At 40.5% G+C, this 15,182-nt stretch overlaps 1 protein-coding gene across 2 annotated transcripts in view; it reads left to right on the forward strand.

Moving 5' to 3' along the window:
- Positions 1 to 15,182, forward strand: part of Disc1 (DISC1 scaffold protein) — a 326,935-nt gene that overhangs the window by 286,220 nt on the left and 25,533 nt on the right. The window contains exon 12 of one of the 2 annotated variants that reach the window (XR_010051226.1): positions 9,172 to 9,207. Coding sequence is in view for 1 of the 2 variants with exons in the window: in XM_063260047.1 (XP_063116117.1) it covers positions 9,172 to 9,421 (250 nt within the window). In the remaining variant the exon portion in view is untranslated. Of the gene's footprint in view, positions 1 to 9,171; positions 9,422 to 15,182 lie in introns of those variants that run through there. The other variant, XM_063260047.1, reaches the window with a different exon arrangement.

Below are 15,182 nucleotides of genomic sequence, written 5' to 3' on the forward strand. Positions count from 1 at the left end.
GGGTATATATTTGAATTCTGAGAACGACCTCGCTTCTTCACCTGTAAAACAAAGGTCTTACCCAGCTTGGCCATTTTACTTTGCTACAGGTTTGTCGCTTGCAAATTGGGAAGACATGGTGAGACAGTTCTCTGTAGTCAGACACCAGCCCACCTGGGCTGGATGTTGACAGTGACCATCAGCTAAGACCCCAGGGTCTCTGTACGTGGTCTCTCCAGCATGGTACTTCCAGGATGGACAGTGTCCTTGCATGGCAGCTGACTTCTTCGACAGCAAGTGTCCCAAAAGAACCGGGGGGAAGCTACACAGCCTTTCTCTGCCTGACTGTGATGGTTATGTGTCCTTGCTTTCACTCTGTCACTTGGTACAAGGGAGGACTGAGGTCAGCTTGAGGTCATCCTAGAGTTATGAGGAGAGGATGGAGGACTCTCAAGTGAAGGAATGCGGAAGAGTTTAATTTACGTCTTACAACCATACAATGTGGCTATCCTGTCTGCATCAGTAGGTCATATATTATGTATAATTCATGGACCTGTTCCCGGACTATTGAAAGTGATGCTGATGGGTGGTGGTGATAGTGGGGATGGGTGATGAAGATAATGGTGAGTAGTTTACATAGTTCTCCTGCAAGATGTTATTTCTTTCATAGAGTTTTGGACAGAATGAGCCATTGGTCTTACTCAATTCATTTTCTTTTGTAGTAACTGTACAGACTTATTCAATGGGTATCATAGGTTGATTGCCTTAATCTCATGACATTCTACTTGGAGAGTCTACGTACCTGTATATAAACTCAGCTCTGTCAGGAAGGACAAAAAACAAACAAAAAACAAGATAAAACAATAAACAAAGGAAAAAAAGAAATGTTAGTGCAGTGACCTACAGACTTATATTGTAACTTCTTTTTCCATCCTAGGATATAATATTTGGAGGAGTCTAGGATTTTTAAAAGTCATTATTTTAAGGAAAATTGTACTCATTTTTTCTTCCTTAGAAAATATATAAAAGAATGAATCTTAATATTTATTATAAAAATCTGTTTTTTTCAAGAGATCAAGGAATAAAATATTGTAGACACATGAAGACTATTAATACATCGACAATCTATAATACATCAACAGTCTATAATACATCAACAATCAAGACTATTAATACATCAATCATGAAAACGTAATGCTCTCATGCATTTGCATATTGGTTTGGTGTTGTATACCATCATGATTCTGTAAAAAGACCTGATTGTCTTCAAAGTTCCCAAAGAATGAGGCAAAATATTAATTTCCTTTTACTGAAAATATTAATAAACCAGGAGAGTTTGGTGATGATAGTTGAAACTATAAGCATTTGTGCTAGAACTCAGCAGGTCTACTCTTGAAAGGGAGAGAAGCGTGCTGCCTTTCCTCTTCTACTCCTTATTCCCCGTTAACAGTGAGACCAGGCCCAGTCCTCTGAGGGCTCATGCTTCAGGTGGATGCCCTTTTAGACCATGTTGCTCCAGTTAGCAGGAGTAAGAGAAGGAATGAGTCTCAGTTTTCCATTCCAGATCTTGCCCACATGGAGGCTGTACCTGTACGTGCCTCATTACAGGCTGTGAAAAGATCACCAAGATCTGACTCAGCTCCAGAAGCCTGAGTCTCTTGGTTAGGAGATTTTCACTAATGACCTAATTACTTTCTTGGGCAGAAAGAGCAGACATGTAGACTTCACCGTCAACCACTTTTCTCTTTAGTACAGTTGCAAGAAGCATCTAGACATCTTAAAAACCTCACACTTGAAGAAATGTACCTAGGCCACAGGAAAAACTGCAATTTTATACTTATATTTCACTCACTTTGCAGCATGGTCCCTAAGATCAGCATCTCAGCTTTGACATGTGCATTCCAAGTGACATTTCATTTTCACTGAAAGGGAACATGTATTGTGTTTTGTCATACAGCGGACAGACTTAACATTACTATGGTAAACTGCAGAAAATTACTGACAGTTTTCTCTTGGGGAATATTATGAGAGTTGAGCTGCTGTTTCCCTTTGGGATTCAGCTGTGCATGCTCTAAGGAGGTCAGAGAGATGTGATAGGCCTATCAGATTTATAATAATAAGCAATAGCTAAGCCCTAGATAACAAAGGTGAGTCCCTGGTGACAAAGGCAATTTAGTCCCATATGGGGAGGAAATAGGTGGTGAAGTGGGCAGAGCCTTTCAAGCACACCCTTCTGTCTTCCCTGTCCTGGCCAGTGCTCATCAGGCCAATGCCCATCAGGTACTTCTGAAACAGATCTGCCAGTAATGTGACTTCCAGGGATAATACCAGGGAGGTGTCCAATGTTACCTGAATCTTTCCACTATTTCTGTTTGCTGTCACAGAAGAAGGTGGCCACCATAGGAAAGTTGTATTTCTATAGTGCAGATGGTGTTGTCTGATCACCCTGCCTGTACCTCTCACCTATGTAAACATGCAACAGGTACAGAGCAGGGCCTTGGTCTCATTGTCACTCCAAATACCCATCAGGTGATGGGCATTAGCTTGCCCATATAAATGTGTTCTCATCTGGGAAATAAATAAGACTATGCCAGGGTACATTTACTGCAGAAAGACAGGGTGGCTTGAACTTAGTGAAGTGTCATTGGTGGAGCAGTTACTCTGGAGGTATCACGTACTGCTCCAAGAAGAGGGAGGATATTGAAAACATAAAATCAAACAAGCAGCAAATGGAAATCCAGAGAATGTAAAGCACAACACGTGATTTTAAAGTATCAGTAAATTAAGTTTGAGTGTCCGAAGGATTCCACTGAAGAATCAGTTGTCCAGCCAGGAGATCATATGGGAATGTGCAAGGCGACAAACAATCAGAGAGGCAGTGGGTTGGGAAATAATTGGACAATATAAGAACAGCATATGGGTCAAGAACCCTGTGAATGGACTCATAGAGGGAAGAGAACAGGAGAAGGGAAGAACTACTTGAAAAAATAATGAATGCAAATTGCCCTGAGACAAGACCTAAGACCTCAGGCTGACAAGGGGTTGGGGTGTGGATGGCAGCGGCTGCAATGAAACAAGGACAGGGAGAGAATTCCAAGAATGGAACAACTAAAGAGGATAAGAAATGTCCTCAAATTTCTCAGCAGAGTGAAAATATCAAGCTTCTTTCTTTCCAGAAATTAAAAAGCAAGGTACTAACTAGTCCAACATTAAAGAAGAAATCAAGAGGAAAAACAGAGAGGCTATCTGTAATATCTACAGGACAATTGTGTTGTAAATCCCAGAAACATATCTCATGTAGTTAAAGGAATATTAAAACTTGATGTTTGATAGTAGGTACAAAGTATTTTTTAGTTATTTTCCATATTTTTCTATGTATGTAAAATATTTAATCACTTAAAATTGAAATAAACATGTATGGTTATAGGTAGAGAATTTCTGTATATTTAAGATAATTAATAATCTAAAATTTTAAATAAACATGTATGGATATAATTAAAAATTACTGAGACAAAAATACAGAAATTTATATTTTTAGGACATTGAAATAGGCAAGAGAGGAAAATCAGAGAAAGAAAAATGAGTTGGGTGCTTGACAGAACCTAATAAAATGTAAGATAATAAATCCAAAGAACAGAGACAAAAGAAAACATAGAGATAAGAGCAGAAGTAAAAAAAAAAAAAAAAGCAGAAGTCAATGAACTAGAGAACAAAAATCAATATCAAGGATCAATGAAGAAAGAGCAATCCTTTGAAATGATTAATAATATAGCAAACCTGATAAGACTGAATGAGATAAATCACAAAGTAAATAAATTACAGAATGGAAAGGAGAGATCTACAAACACAGGAGATTTAAAATACGGTTTTTGAAGTCATGAACAAATACATGACATTTGTCCATAAGAAAATGAGTTACTTTCTAAGAGGCTATACAATGTTAGAATGTTTTTTGAAGTGGGAAGAAATTGTTCAAAAGAAAGAGGAACAAGGGTGGGGGAAGGGGAAAGGAAAGAAAGGAAAAGAAAAAAGATACACGATAGTTACACTACTAGTTTCTCTTAGTTCATGAAAAGAAAGGTTTATGTTAATATTATTTGGGGATTTTTCATGCCCATATCTTGTACTCTGAGAAACTATTTTGTAGATGATAATAAGCAATGTATTAACTACTGTTATTTTCCTATTATTTTGGTTTGAAATGTTTTGCTTTATTTTTTCCCATAAAATAAAAAAAAATGTTAGAATGGACACAAGAAGAAATAGAGATATCTTAATTATAGACTATAAATTAAATATATGGAAATGGCAATAAATATCTCCTCTCATAAATCCCTTAGGAAAGGACTGGGGACTCAAGAAAGGGATAGACAGGCAACGGATATGTAAAGATGACTGAAAAAAATCTCAGTGGAGAAAATCAGATTCAAACTTCAAGGCACCACAAGTTTAAGATTGGCTAAAATTAGGAAACTGGAAACTTGAAGTCTAGCTTTGGAGGGCTATCCCTCCTTGTGGACTCCATACCTGCCTGGCCCTCCTGCCCACTGTAGTCTTCAGGAAGCCATCTTTTCCCATCTCTCTGTGTTAGATTTGCTCTGCACGGTGCACACACACAAAGCACACACATTATGTATGTGCTGCTTGGTAAACCTTCACAAACAGCACACTGGCAAGACTGCTGCTGCCAAGAGATAAAATTCTTTCTGCACCCAAGGAGCTGTGGGGACCCTCCCTGTTGTGACTTCCAAGGGTAGCTGCTATCTGGATTTTTAACACCGTGAATTGGTTTAGCATCTTTAAAGCTATAATCAAAGTTGAATCAAAATGCTTCTAGTATGTCTATTTTTGCTCAAACTTGTTTCTGAAATTCATTCATACTGTTGCAGACAGCAATAATCTCTTCACCATTGCAGCATGATAGCCCATGGAATGGATATCGCATATTATGTCCATCTTTTGATTTATGGACACTTGTTATGGCTTGTATCTCAATATCCCCCCCAAAGCCTCAGATGCTCGTAGATGGGCATTTGGGGAGTAACTGGATCATGGATACTGACCCATGTGTAATACTAGATGCCTTTGCATGATAACTGGATTAGTCTACTGATTGGTTTAGCATAGTTCTGAATGTAGGTGACCAGAAGGCTCACTCTGGATGTGGGGGGACACCAACCAATAGGCTTGTAGCCTGGATGGAATATAAAAAGATAAAAGGAGGCTTATGCTTGCTGCTCTCTGCCTACCATGCCAAGGACTGTTCCTCCTCTGTCATGCCATCGTGTTTTACAGCCAATTTACTATGGACTGAAGCCTCTGCAAACTGTGAGTTTAAATAAACCTTTCCTCCTTTAATTGGGTGTTTTGTTCTAGCAATGAAAAAGTAACTAAGACATTTCATCCCCTCCAGTTTTTTTTTTTGCAAATAATAGTATATGATTACGTATACTCATATTTGATCTTCATATTCTATATTTGTGGTTTATCTGCTCCCATATTGAAAACCTCAAAACTATTGTTCCCAGAGCTTTCTCCATCAGTAACAGACATGTACAGTCAAGTCAGAAAGTTTGAGTTTTCTGAGGTGTAGGTTCCTCACTGAGGTTGAAGAGAATGATGCTCTGCATTCCTGTTTCAGCTCCCTTTCTATACATCAGTGACCTTTGACTGTCTGTTTAGTGGGATATCTTTCTAATTCTTGTAGTTTTCATTTTTTAATGTGGCTTGAAGGCTCATGGTTGAAATGTTTCTTGGGGTTCTTACGCACAGGAAGACCGTGATGTGCCTTATGAAAAGAAATATATTTTTATGTGCATTAGCAGAGCTTCTATTGGGTATGGTTAATAATCCAATTGCCTCTTAGCTCCATGTTAATGGATCAGTGCTATATATTAAATCACACACACACATGAAACAAGGTTATGTATTGACTGATGGACAAAGGTGTGACCTGAGGCAAAAAGGAATGTGATCTTGTAGTTCCTCTAAATGCTGTACTGCAAGATTTGCTAATTCGAGGTCTGTGATAACTGGTAGAATATCACAGTGGTGAATATTAAGAATTTATTGTGTATGTATCTGGTTGAGAACATATCTACAAGTTGAGTTGCTGGTTTGTGTGACTGACATGTTCTACACGAACAGATCTGTCAAAAAGACTTCAAAGGCATTGCACTCATGAGCACTCCCCCCAGGAGCAGTTGAAGGTTCTTGTGTCTCTCTGTCTGTCCTAACTCTCGGTGTAGTCAGAGTTTTACCTTTCAGTACATCCCATTGTAGTGTGATAGGCAATTTCCTGATGATTCATGATGCTGGAGATCTTTCCAGAAGTTGCTTATTGGCCAGTCACATGGTACTTCTCTGGAGTTCCTGCTCATCAGACTTCCTTTTCTTTATTGGGAATCCTGATTATATTCTGGAACCTATCCTTCATTGGCTATGAGTATTACAAAACCTGTGTCTCAACATCTCATCCTCTAAATGATGCTTAAAAAAATCAATATGAGTTCCTATGCTAATGAGATCAGCCTTATCATTTGTTTCATTTATAGTTAGTACTTTTCATATTCTGTTTATATTGCTTTTATATTCTGCTTAGTGCAAAGTCATAACAATATCCTGGATTATAGCCTAGAAGTTTTATTACTTTGCCTTTTACATTTTGATCTGCAATCCACCTGAAATAGATATTTGTACTGTATGAACCAGGAATCATTGTTTGTTTTTTTATATAGTGGTCTCCAGTTGGCATAGTATAGTATGTTCAAAGCTGAGACCTTTCCCACTGCACTTTATCTCTGTACTTTACCTCTGCACTTTATCTCATGATACATCATTCCTACACTTTTACTTGTAATCTTTTGTGTCCTTATATTTGCTGCATATTTCTTGTAATCAACTATAATTAGATTTTGATTTTTTGCCTTTTAAACATTTAGTATCTATTTGCATTTAATGGAATTTCTGATACATTCAGGCACAAGCATTTCTATATTACTGTGTTCTTCCTCTGTCATATTCATGTATGTCTTTTTTAATGACTTGAAAAATAGTATGCAAGTATTTTGACTTTAATAAAATTCCCCCGTATTACCTTTATATTCTTTTAACCTCTATGTTGGATGATTACCATAAAGAGTGACTCCTTGACTTTTTGTCTAATATAAGGATTACTTTTAGCTTCCTAAACAATACAAGGACCTGAGCATATTTTAATTCCTTACACTCCCGCCTTCCCTGTGTGGATTTTAATTACCACACTCAGACCCCTGTGCACCTACTCCCCTGGCGGCTCTTCCTTGTGGATTCAAGTCCTCGTTTCTAGTTGAGTCGTTTTCTCCACTGTGGAGATCCTTCTGGGGAATCCTTCTGGTTTTTGGTTGTCTGAAAATGTCTTTATTTTAGCTTCCTTTTGAAGGGAATTAAAAATAATTACATGATTCTAGGTTGGATCTTAATTTCTTGCAGAATTGTAACGTTAGTTTTTGGTTGTCTTCTGGCTTCCCGTCTTTGCCACCTGTATCTTTGCTCCTTTGAAGTTCATGTGTCTCTTCTCCCTCTCTCCCCGCCCCCAGCTCTGGGTGCCTTTCAGAGTTTTGTGCTATTTCTCACTTGTGTTCAGGAGTTCCACTGTGAGAACCTGAGGTGTGTTTGCTCCTTTGTTTTTTTCCCCCACTTTCCTCAGTGTGTCATTTTTGTCTCTCATCTTGAAAATTCTTAGCTGATGAATTTGTTTTTTCTTTTCTTTTCTTCTCTTTTGAGACAGGGTCTCCCAATGCAGTTCAGGCTGGTTTTGAGCTCACTGTGTAGCCCAGACTGGTCTCAAACTCGCAACGATCTTCCTGCCTCGACCTCCTAGGGCCTGGGATTATGGGCATGCACCATCATGCCCAACATGAATTTCTAATATTCGTTCTGCTTCATGTTTTCTTTTTCCTTGTGCTGTCCTTATTCATGGATGTGGACTTTAAAATAATGATTACTACATTAAAGAAAATAGAGAATGTATTAGAGAATTTAAAAAGAGAACTTGAATATATGAAAAAACCAATAGAAAATCAAAATTAAAGGAAACTAAAATTTAACATAAAATAGATTAATTAAATAGCATGTTAGATACAGGAGAAGGAAGACTTACTAAATGAAAGGTGGCTGTGTAGAAGATCTCTGGCATGGGTAAAAAATACATATTTTTATTTAAATACCAAGAGTTTTGGCTTCCTATGAACAGCAGAAATTTTGTCAACAATGAGTCCCTATACCTCACTGTTGTAATGGCCCTGGGATAATGAAATATCCCTGGAGAGATGTGCCCTTTCCCCCTGGAGAGACAGGTGTCTGTCCTCCTGATCAGTCACTTTTTCTGTCCTCCACCACTAGTGTGAGCAGCAGTTGTCATGGACGGAGTCACCCTGGTCTGTCCACTGGTCTACAGTACATTTTGGGCACCCTGGGACCCTGAGCTCATGATTCATGTCAGCAGGTTCCAGCAGCACAATGAACACAGTGGATATCATCCCTTCCCTTAGAGAGAGAAAGAGAAAAATCATATAAATGATGTAAATGTGGTCTGTTCTCTAAAGGAGAAAAACACAGGGTGGTGAGAGACCTCATCATTATACCTGGTTGAGGGCAGGGCAGGGAGTTTCCCCAGGAAAAGTTTCCTAACCTCATGTGTGTATGTGTGTGTGTGTGTGGGGGGTGGTAGGTGACAGTATATATGTGCTAATGGGATAGTGGGTGACAAGGTGTGTATTTGTTGTTGGGGTGATGGGGTCAAGATGTATGTGGCATGTTAGGCAGGTTGGCAGAGTATATGTGGGTGGCAGGTGACAGTCTAGGTGTGGGACAACACTTATGGAAGTGTCCAGCCAGAGAGATGAGTGGGTCATCAGTAGCTTGGATCCCTGACAGGAGAAGCTGTGGTGTTGGGTGACTTTGTCTGGAGAGACACAGAGGACTCAGGATGTCTTTGCAGATCCAGCAGCTGGAAAGGATTGTCACTTCTCAGTGACTTGAGGGATTAGAGTCAGGACCTCTGAGTCTTCTGGCTGGAATACCCCATCACCATGTGAAATTACATTGTAAGTGTAAGACACACAGATGACTTTTATCCATGTGGAAAATCCAGTACCTTGGTAGGACAGGATAGTACTCAGTTAATTTTGATACCTGTATCTTCTGTCTTAGCTGCAAGTGTCCGCTGCTTGGAAGAGTGTGGGAAGCTGACTTGGAGGCTTGTCAGCTGCTGGTCCAGAGCCTGTCTGTTGAAGATGAGCAGCAGGTGGATGACACAGAAGCAGCCTCCTGGACAGCCATCCTAACTGGCCCTCCCAGACCCTCCACTGAAGATGGGAGGAAGAGCCCTCTGCAGGCGTTCCACGGGTGGAGGGCTCCTCTGACCGCCTGTGTGCCCTGCACTGGAGGTGAATGGAAGCAGGTCTGTCATTTTTACATGGCCTCCGATCCCTTTCTGAGGGTGTTGGGGAACCAACCCCTTTGAGTAGCGATTTCCATCACACAACACAATTATTTAAGGTTTGAATAATTCTTGAATGATTACTAAATAATGTATAATTTTGGTAAGTGTTTAAAATATATGTAAGAACAAAGAAAAAACTTTTAGCATATTAATTTTATTTGTATTTTAGCTCAGTGGCCTGAATTAGAATATACAAGTTAGTATAGAATTATATATGGTATACATTATACATGTTATATACAACATGGTTATTGTCTAGGTTATGTTATTGTATATTATGCTTAAATATATACTTAGAATGTCTATATTATAATATGTTATTCATTAGAATCAGACATTCACATGTTTGTATATATCCCATTCATTGCAGTTATCAAAATTGGATCATAATGAATGATAATAAATGTTTATAATGTGGTCTGTTCATAAAAAATCGCCAAAGAATCTTTAATATTTGCCTGTAGGTCTAAATTTGGTCTGTTTAATTCTTTTCTGTGGAGTATGACCTTGATGAACCGAATGAAATACCCCCCTGCCTTCCCTTCACTTTCCCCTCCTACCCCAGGGAGAGTCGTTTCTGTGAAAGGACCTGGGAACTTTTTCCTGTCTTGACCTGAGGCTTGAGAGCTCCTCATCTGTATGTTCTCTGTGTGTGAAGAGGAGATTGAAGACTGGCAAGCTGGCCGTATGGGCTGCTTGGCTCACTCATGTCAGGGTTGGTCTTCAGCTTCAACTATATTCCTCCCAAGCTTTTAAGAGGACTCCCCAAGCATGGACATTAGTAGGACCACGTCCTTACAGAGCAGCCCTCGTATCCTTTTCAGAGCATGACATCTTCTCATTGCCTTCTGGGCTGCTTAAGAATTGATTATAGTCCAGAATTCAAACTGATGCTCTTATGCAAAGGCAGGGCTGCTGTCACTCTTATATTATGGGCTGGATGTCTTTTGTGCTGAGCTGGGCTGGTGTCCCCCAGCCCTGCAAGTGAGACCTCCTGTCAACCTGTGACTGCCAGAGACTCTCTGGGAAGAATGAAGAGCTCACTTAAGAGCATTACTGCAGTGGGAACACATGTGCCATACTAAACTGTGTGCATAGCCACGGAAGCTGAGATGAGAGACATTTTACAGGCAAAATAACAAGAGTTACATAAATTTTTTTGCAATCACAGCCCTTGGCTACAAGGACCAGTACCAAGCATATCACCATCCAGGGTTGGACAAGACATTGTAGGACAGATGTCCTTGAAGAAGTACTTTCTGTGCATAGGTCTAGTTTGTGCAGACTCTTGTGATAATTGTAGTCATCCATCACATTGGAGCTTTATTTATTTTTGATCAAGATTGTGACACAAGCAACTCCATTTTGATCTGACAGCTTTCATACTCTCAAGCTTGGCCTTGAGCGCTCTAGGCAAAAGTGTTGAAAATGTGCCTTTGGCTGATGGTAGATGGCTAGAGTGCTCAAGGTGAGAGCAGCACCATGGAAGGATAGATGTGGGGCCCCGTGGAAGGGACTAGGCCCTGGGTCTGTACCTTTGAAGGTAGGACTGGCTTCCCCTTGCATGTGTGCTTTGTGTCCGTCTGGTTCCTGTTACTGTTATAGACACTGAGCATAATCACTTGTAGAGAGAAAAGGTTTCTTTGTATCACAGCTTTGGAGGTTCTAGTCTGCCATCAGTTGGCTATGTTGCTTTGGGCCTGTGGCAGCACATCATGACAGAAGCATGTCCATGCAAACCAGCTCATCTCATAGCTGGGAAGCAAAAGAGAAAAAGAGGCAAGGCCTGGGCCCACAATCTCCTGTGATGACCTAATGACCTCCCATCAGGCTCCACCTCTTAAAGGTTCTGCTTCTTCCCAATAGTGTCACAGGCTGGGGACCGGGCCTCTAATGCATGTCCTTTGGGGAACATTCAACATCCAAACCATATCAAGGCCTAGAAGACCTTGAGGCTAAAGGGGACCAGGTGTGAACGGGTCTCCAAGTCAGGCACATTGCTGGAGGAAAGCACTGATTCAGTGGAGCTGTTTTTGTCAGTCTCCTTCCTTGCTTTCTCTTGCATGCAGAAAATATAGTATCTGCTCCTCACCCACTGATAAGTTTGTAGCTGAGTTGTCTCTTATAATAATAAGTCAAGAGAAAAACATACAAGTTTATTTATTGTAAGTCTTACATGACACAGGAACCTTCTGAAGTGAGGACTCAGAGTCACATGGAAACACAAACAGTAGTAGACTAAGGAAGAGTGATCCAGTGGTAATGGCCTGAGAGACCAAGCCACACCCTGTCATTGAGATTCTTCTGTGTCCCTGCATCTTCGGAAGTGAGGCTGTTCCTTGGGGTAAAGGAAGGGCACCTGAATTGTGAGGGTCTTACGATGTGTTTCAGAGTGAGGTCCATGGATCCTGGTGTCTTGCTTCCCGGGAGAAAGCAGGATGTCAGGGAGACCTTCCTGCTTCTGCTGCTTCCTCTGGGACCAGCATGCCTTGTTTTGGAGTAGCATGTCCTAAGGCCCTTCCTTTCTTCCTACTGTTCCCTCTTGATACAGGGGAAAGAAACTTGTCTGGTACAAGTCTGTGTGCTCTAAAATTGAGGAACAAATTTTAGGAACAATGGGGGTTAAGAGTAGAATATTTTTATTGAGAGATAGAAAGCTTCTATCTAAAGACAGAAGGGATCCTGAGTGGGTTGCTGAGGACTCTGCCTTTTCTAGGGATTTTTATAGAGCAAAACCACAAGGTGAGACTGGTTCAAGGTGGAGGAAAATGAGAACTCGCAAGGTGGGCATGAGGTGGGACAGAACTATGGTCAGCCCATGAGATTATGAGTACAGTTGCTCGGGTAAAATTGGTTGACTTGGGAGCAAATGGGGAAGTGAGTCACATAGCAAGCAGGCATGAATACAGAACAGGGCCTTTTCCTGTAGGGGTTGGGTTAGTGGCTCCTTCTCACTTCCTCAAAGTGATTGATACCTATTTAGAATGTCAATCCTTGATGCTTACCCTTAAGAAGTATATGGATACTTTTTTATCTTTTTTCTTGAGGTTTGACCCACAGCAGGATGTATCTGTCTCCCTCACAGCTGCGAGGTAACTGATCTTCTCCACTGGCTCCTTCGATGGCCTCACCTTGTTTGACTGCCTGTAATATTTTTATCTAACTTAGCTGCCTATAATACTCTTACCCTCCAGGTGCTCAGGGAATGACTTTCCCAGTCATAGAAGGATGTTCTTCATTCATCAGTTTATAAGCATCTGATGGTTTCATTCCCTGATTGGAAAACTGAGCTGTACTTGCTAAAAGTCTGGAACTTAAAGCTGAGGCTGAATGAGGGATGAATTATCACCTCATGAATTTCCTGTGACCGGTAGTGGAGTCATACAGTGACTCTGTCTCTAGGCTTCAGCCCTTCTGAGACTCCTGGTCCTCTCCACTCATGCTAAGGTGCCCTGTTATTTGTTTCTTGAGGGGTTCACCAGTGGCTTTTTCTGGCTTTCAGAATCATTCTTCTGTTCCCTGCTCCAGTTATGGTTTTATATTGCAGTTGTCCCTGGTATGCAGTTTCACGTTCTGGAGTTTCAGGGGCCTGTGACCAGCTATGGTCTGGAAAATTCCATAGATAAACAATTCGTAAGTTTTTCTGAGTGGTATAATGAAATCTGTGGTTTCTTGCCTTGCCCCATCTGGAATGGGAATCATCTCTCTTCCAGTGTATCTACAATGTATATACTACCCTCTTTTTAGTCACTAAGTTAGCTCAAGGTTATCAGCTCAATTGTCATGATATTGTGATGCTATATTTAAGTGATCTTCATTTTACATGGTATGGCCCCAAAGTGTAAGACTATTAGTGATTGCAATTCAGATATGCCAAAGAGAATCCATATGCTGAGATTGTTACAATCAGGATGCCAGGTTTGGTGGTACATGCCTGTGATTTGAAGACTTGGGAGGCTGAGGTAAGAGGATCACTGTGAATTTGAAGCGAATCTGGGTACATAGTGAGTTCAAGGCCAGCTTGAATGAAATAGCAAAATCCTGCTTTCAAAAAATAAAAATAAAACAAATTGACAGAACAATGAGAGATAGAGATTCAGAGACAGAGACAGAGAAAAAAGAGAATATTAGTTCCATTGCAGTATATTATTATAATTGTTCTATTTTATTACTAGCTCTTATTAATCTCTTACTGTGCCTAATTTATAAATTAAACTTTGTTATAGGTACATATTTATAGGAAAAATTGCTATATGAGTTTCACACTATATGAGGTATGGGGCTCCTAGAACTGTCTCCGTGGATGGGCAGCCTCCTCTGGAATCACAGATACCAGAAATTTTAAGATGATAGATATTTTTGGGCAAAGGAAAAAGTATAGAACTAGAAAGCAGATCACTTGTTGCCAGGCAGAGGAAGGAGCTGATTATAAAGTGCAGTAGGAAGGAATCTGGGAGGTAGTAGATGTACCCTGTCTATTTGGGTATAGTTATAAGGTGGGTAATGTATGTACCCTGTGGCTTGTGGTGGTGGAGGGTACCGTATCTTATGGATGCATGCATATGTCTAAATCAGTAACTTTATACCAAAAGTAGTAGATTTTATTGTGTATAACTTTACTAAAGGGACTAAAATTTTAAGATCTGCCTACTTTGGGTCAGGCTTGTGGATGTTTGCATTGTTTGAATTTACCTTGGAATGCTGAAGACAGCATGGTGAAGGATACTTGGGCTCAGGTCCCTGTTCAGAACTGATTAGGCCACTGCTCATCTGCTAAAAACCAAAGCAGAAACCAAGGTGAAGATACTAAGAAGTAACTCATAGGGGCTGAGGATTTAGCTCAGTGGCATAAGCACCTGCCTTATAAGCAGGAGGTCGTGAGTTCGATCCCCGGTACCGATAAAAAGTTAAAGAAAAAAAAGGTTAAAAAAAAAAAAAAAGTAACTCATAGCTAGTCTCATAGTCTATATACATGGTAGAGCCTAGTTAGTGTTCATGCTTATCTTTTTTTGGCAAGCACAGCATCTATAAAATACCTTCTAATAACACACTTTGCTCCCTTTAGCAAGAAACACTAGTGAACAGTGAATTAGTGGAAGGCATCTAAGAAAAAAAGGCTTAAAAGGAAAGCCTTGCTTGTGTTTGAGCCCAGGATTTTATACCACTGAGGCACAGAGAAATGTTGAGCAAGGGTCTCACAGGGGCTATTTTCCAGGATCCATGAATGTCAAGGGAATTGTATGTTTATCTTGTGGCTAAAATGCCCATTTGTGTGACTCTATCCATCTTGCTTTGGAAGCCCCTGCTGGCCTGGCCACCTCACACTGGTTTCTCTACTGAAACATAATGCCCTGAAGCAGCCAATTTCTTTTTGACCCAAATCCTCCATGAAACATTGCTGACTTTTTATAGTGCTCTTCAGGGAGGTGGGCGCTCTAAGCCTCTCCCATGCTTATCTGGCCAAGGTGGTGAGTCTCACTTAACACTTTCCCATGCCGAAGGCCTGCCAGGTTGTTCAGCATGGTTCCTCCATTTTACAGCTGAGCCCATTAAGGCGAAGTAATTCACTCAGAGCTTTGTTCAGAGGGAAGCCAGCACAGTGCTAAAGGCCAATTTTAGCAGGCACTTCCTCAAGTCATTAAGAGCCCTTTTCTTCTCAGTTGCATTACAGTTCTCCTCCCGGTCTTTCCAAGGACTCTGGAAACAATCAGCTGCTGTT

Source organism: Cavia porcellus, unplaced genomic scaffold, assembly GCF_034190915.1.
Source record: "Cavia porcellus strain 051 isolate PalLab524CR breed Dunkin Hartley unplaced genomic scaffold, mCavPor4.1 scaffold_13, whole genome shotgun sequence".
Classification (NCBI taxonomy): Eukaryota; Metazoa; Chordata; class Mammalia; order Rodentia; family Caviidae; genus Cavia; species Cavia porcellus.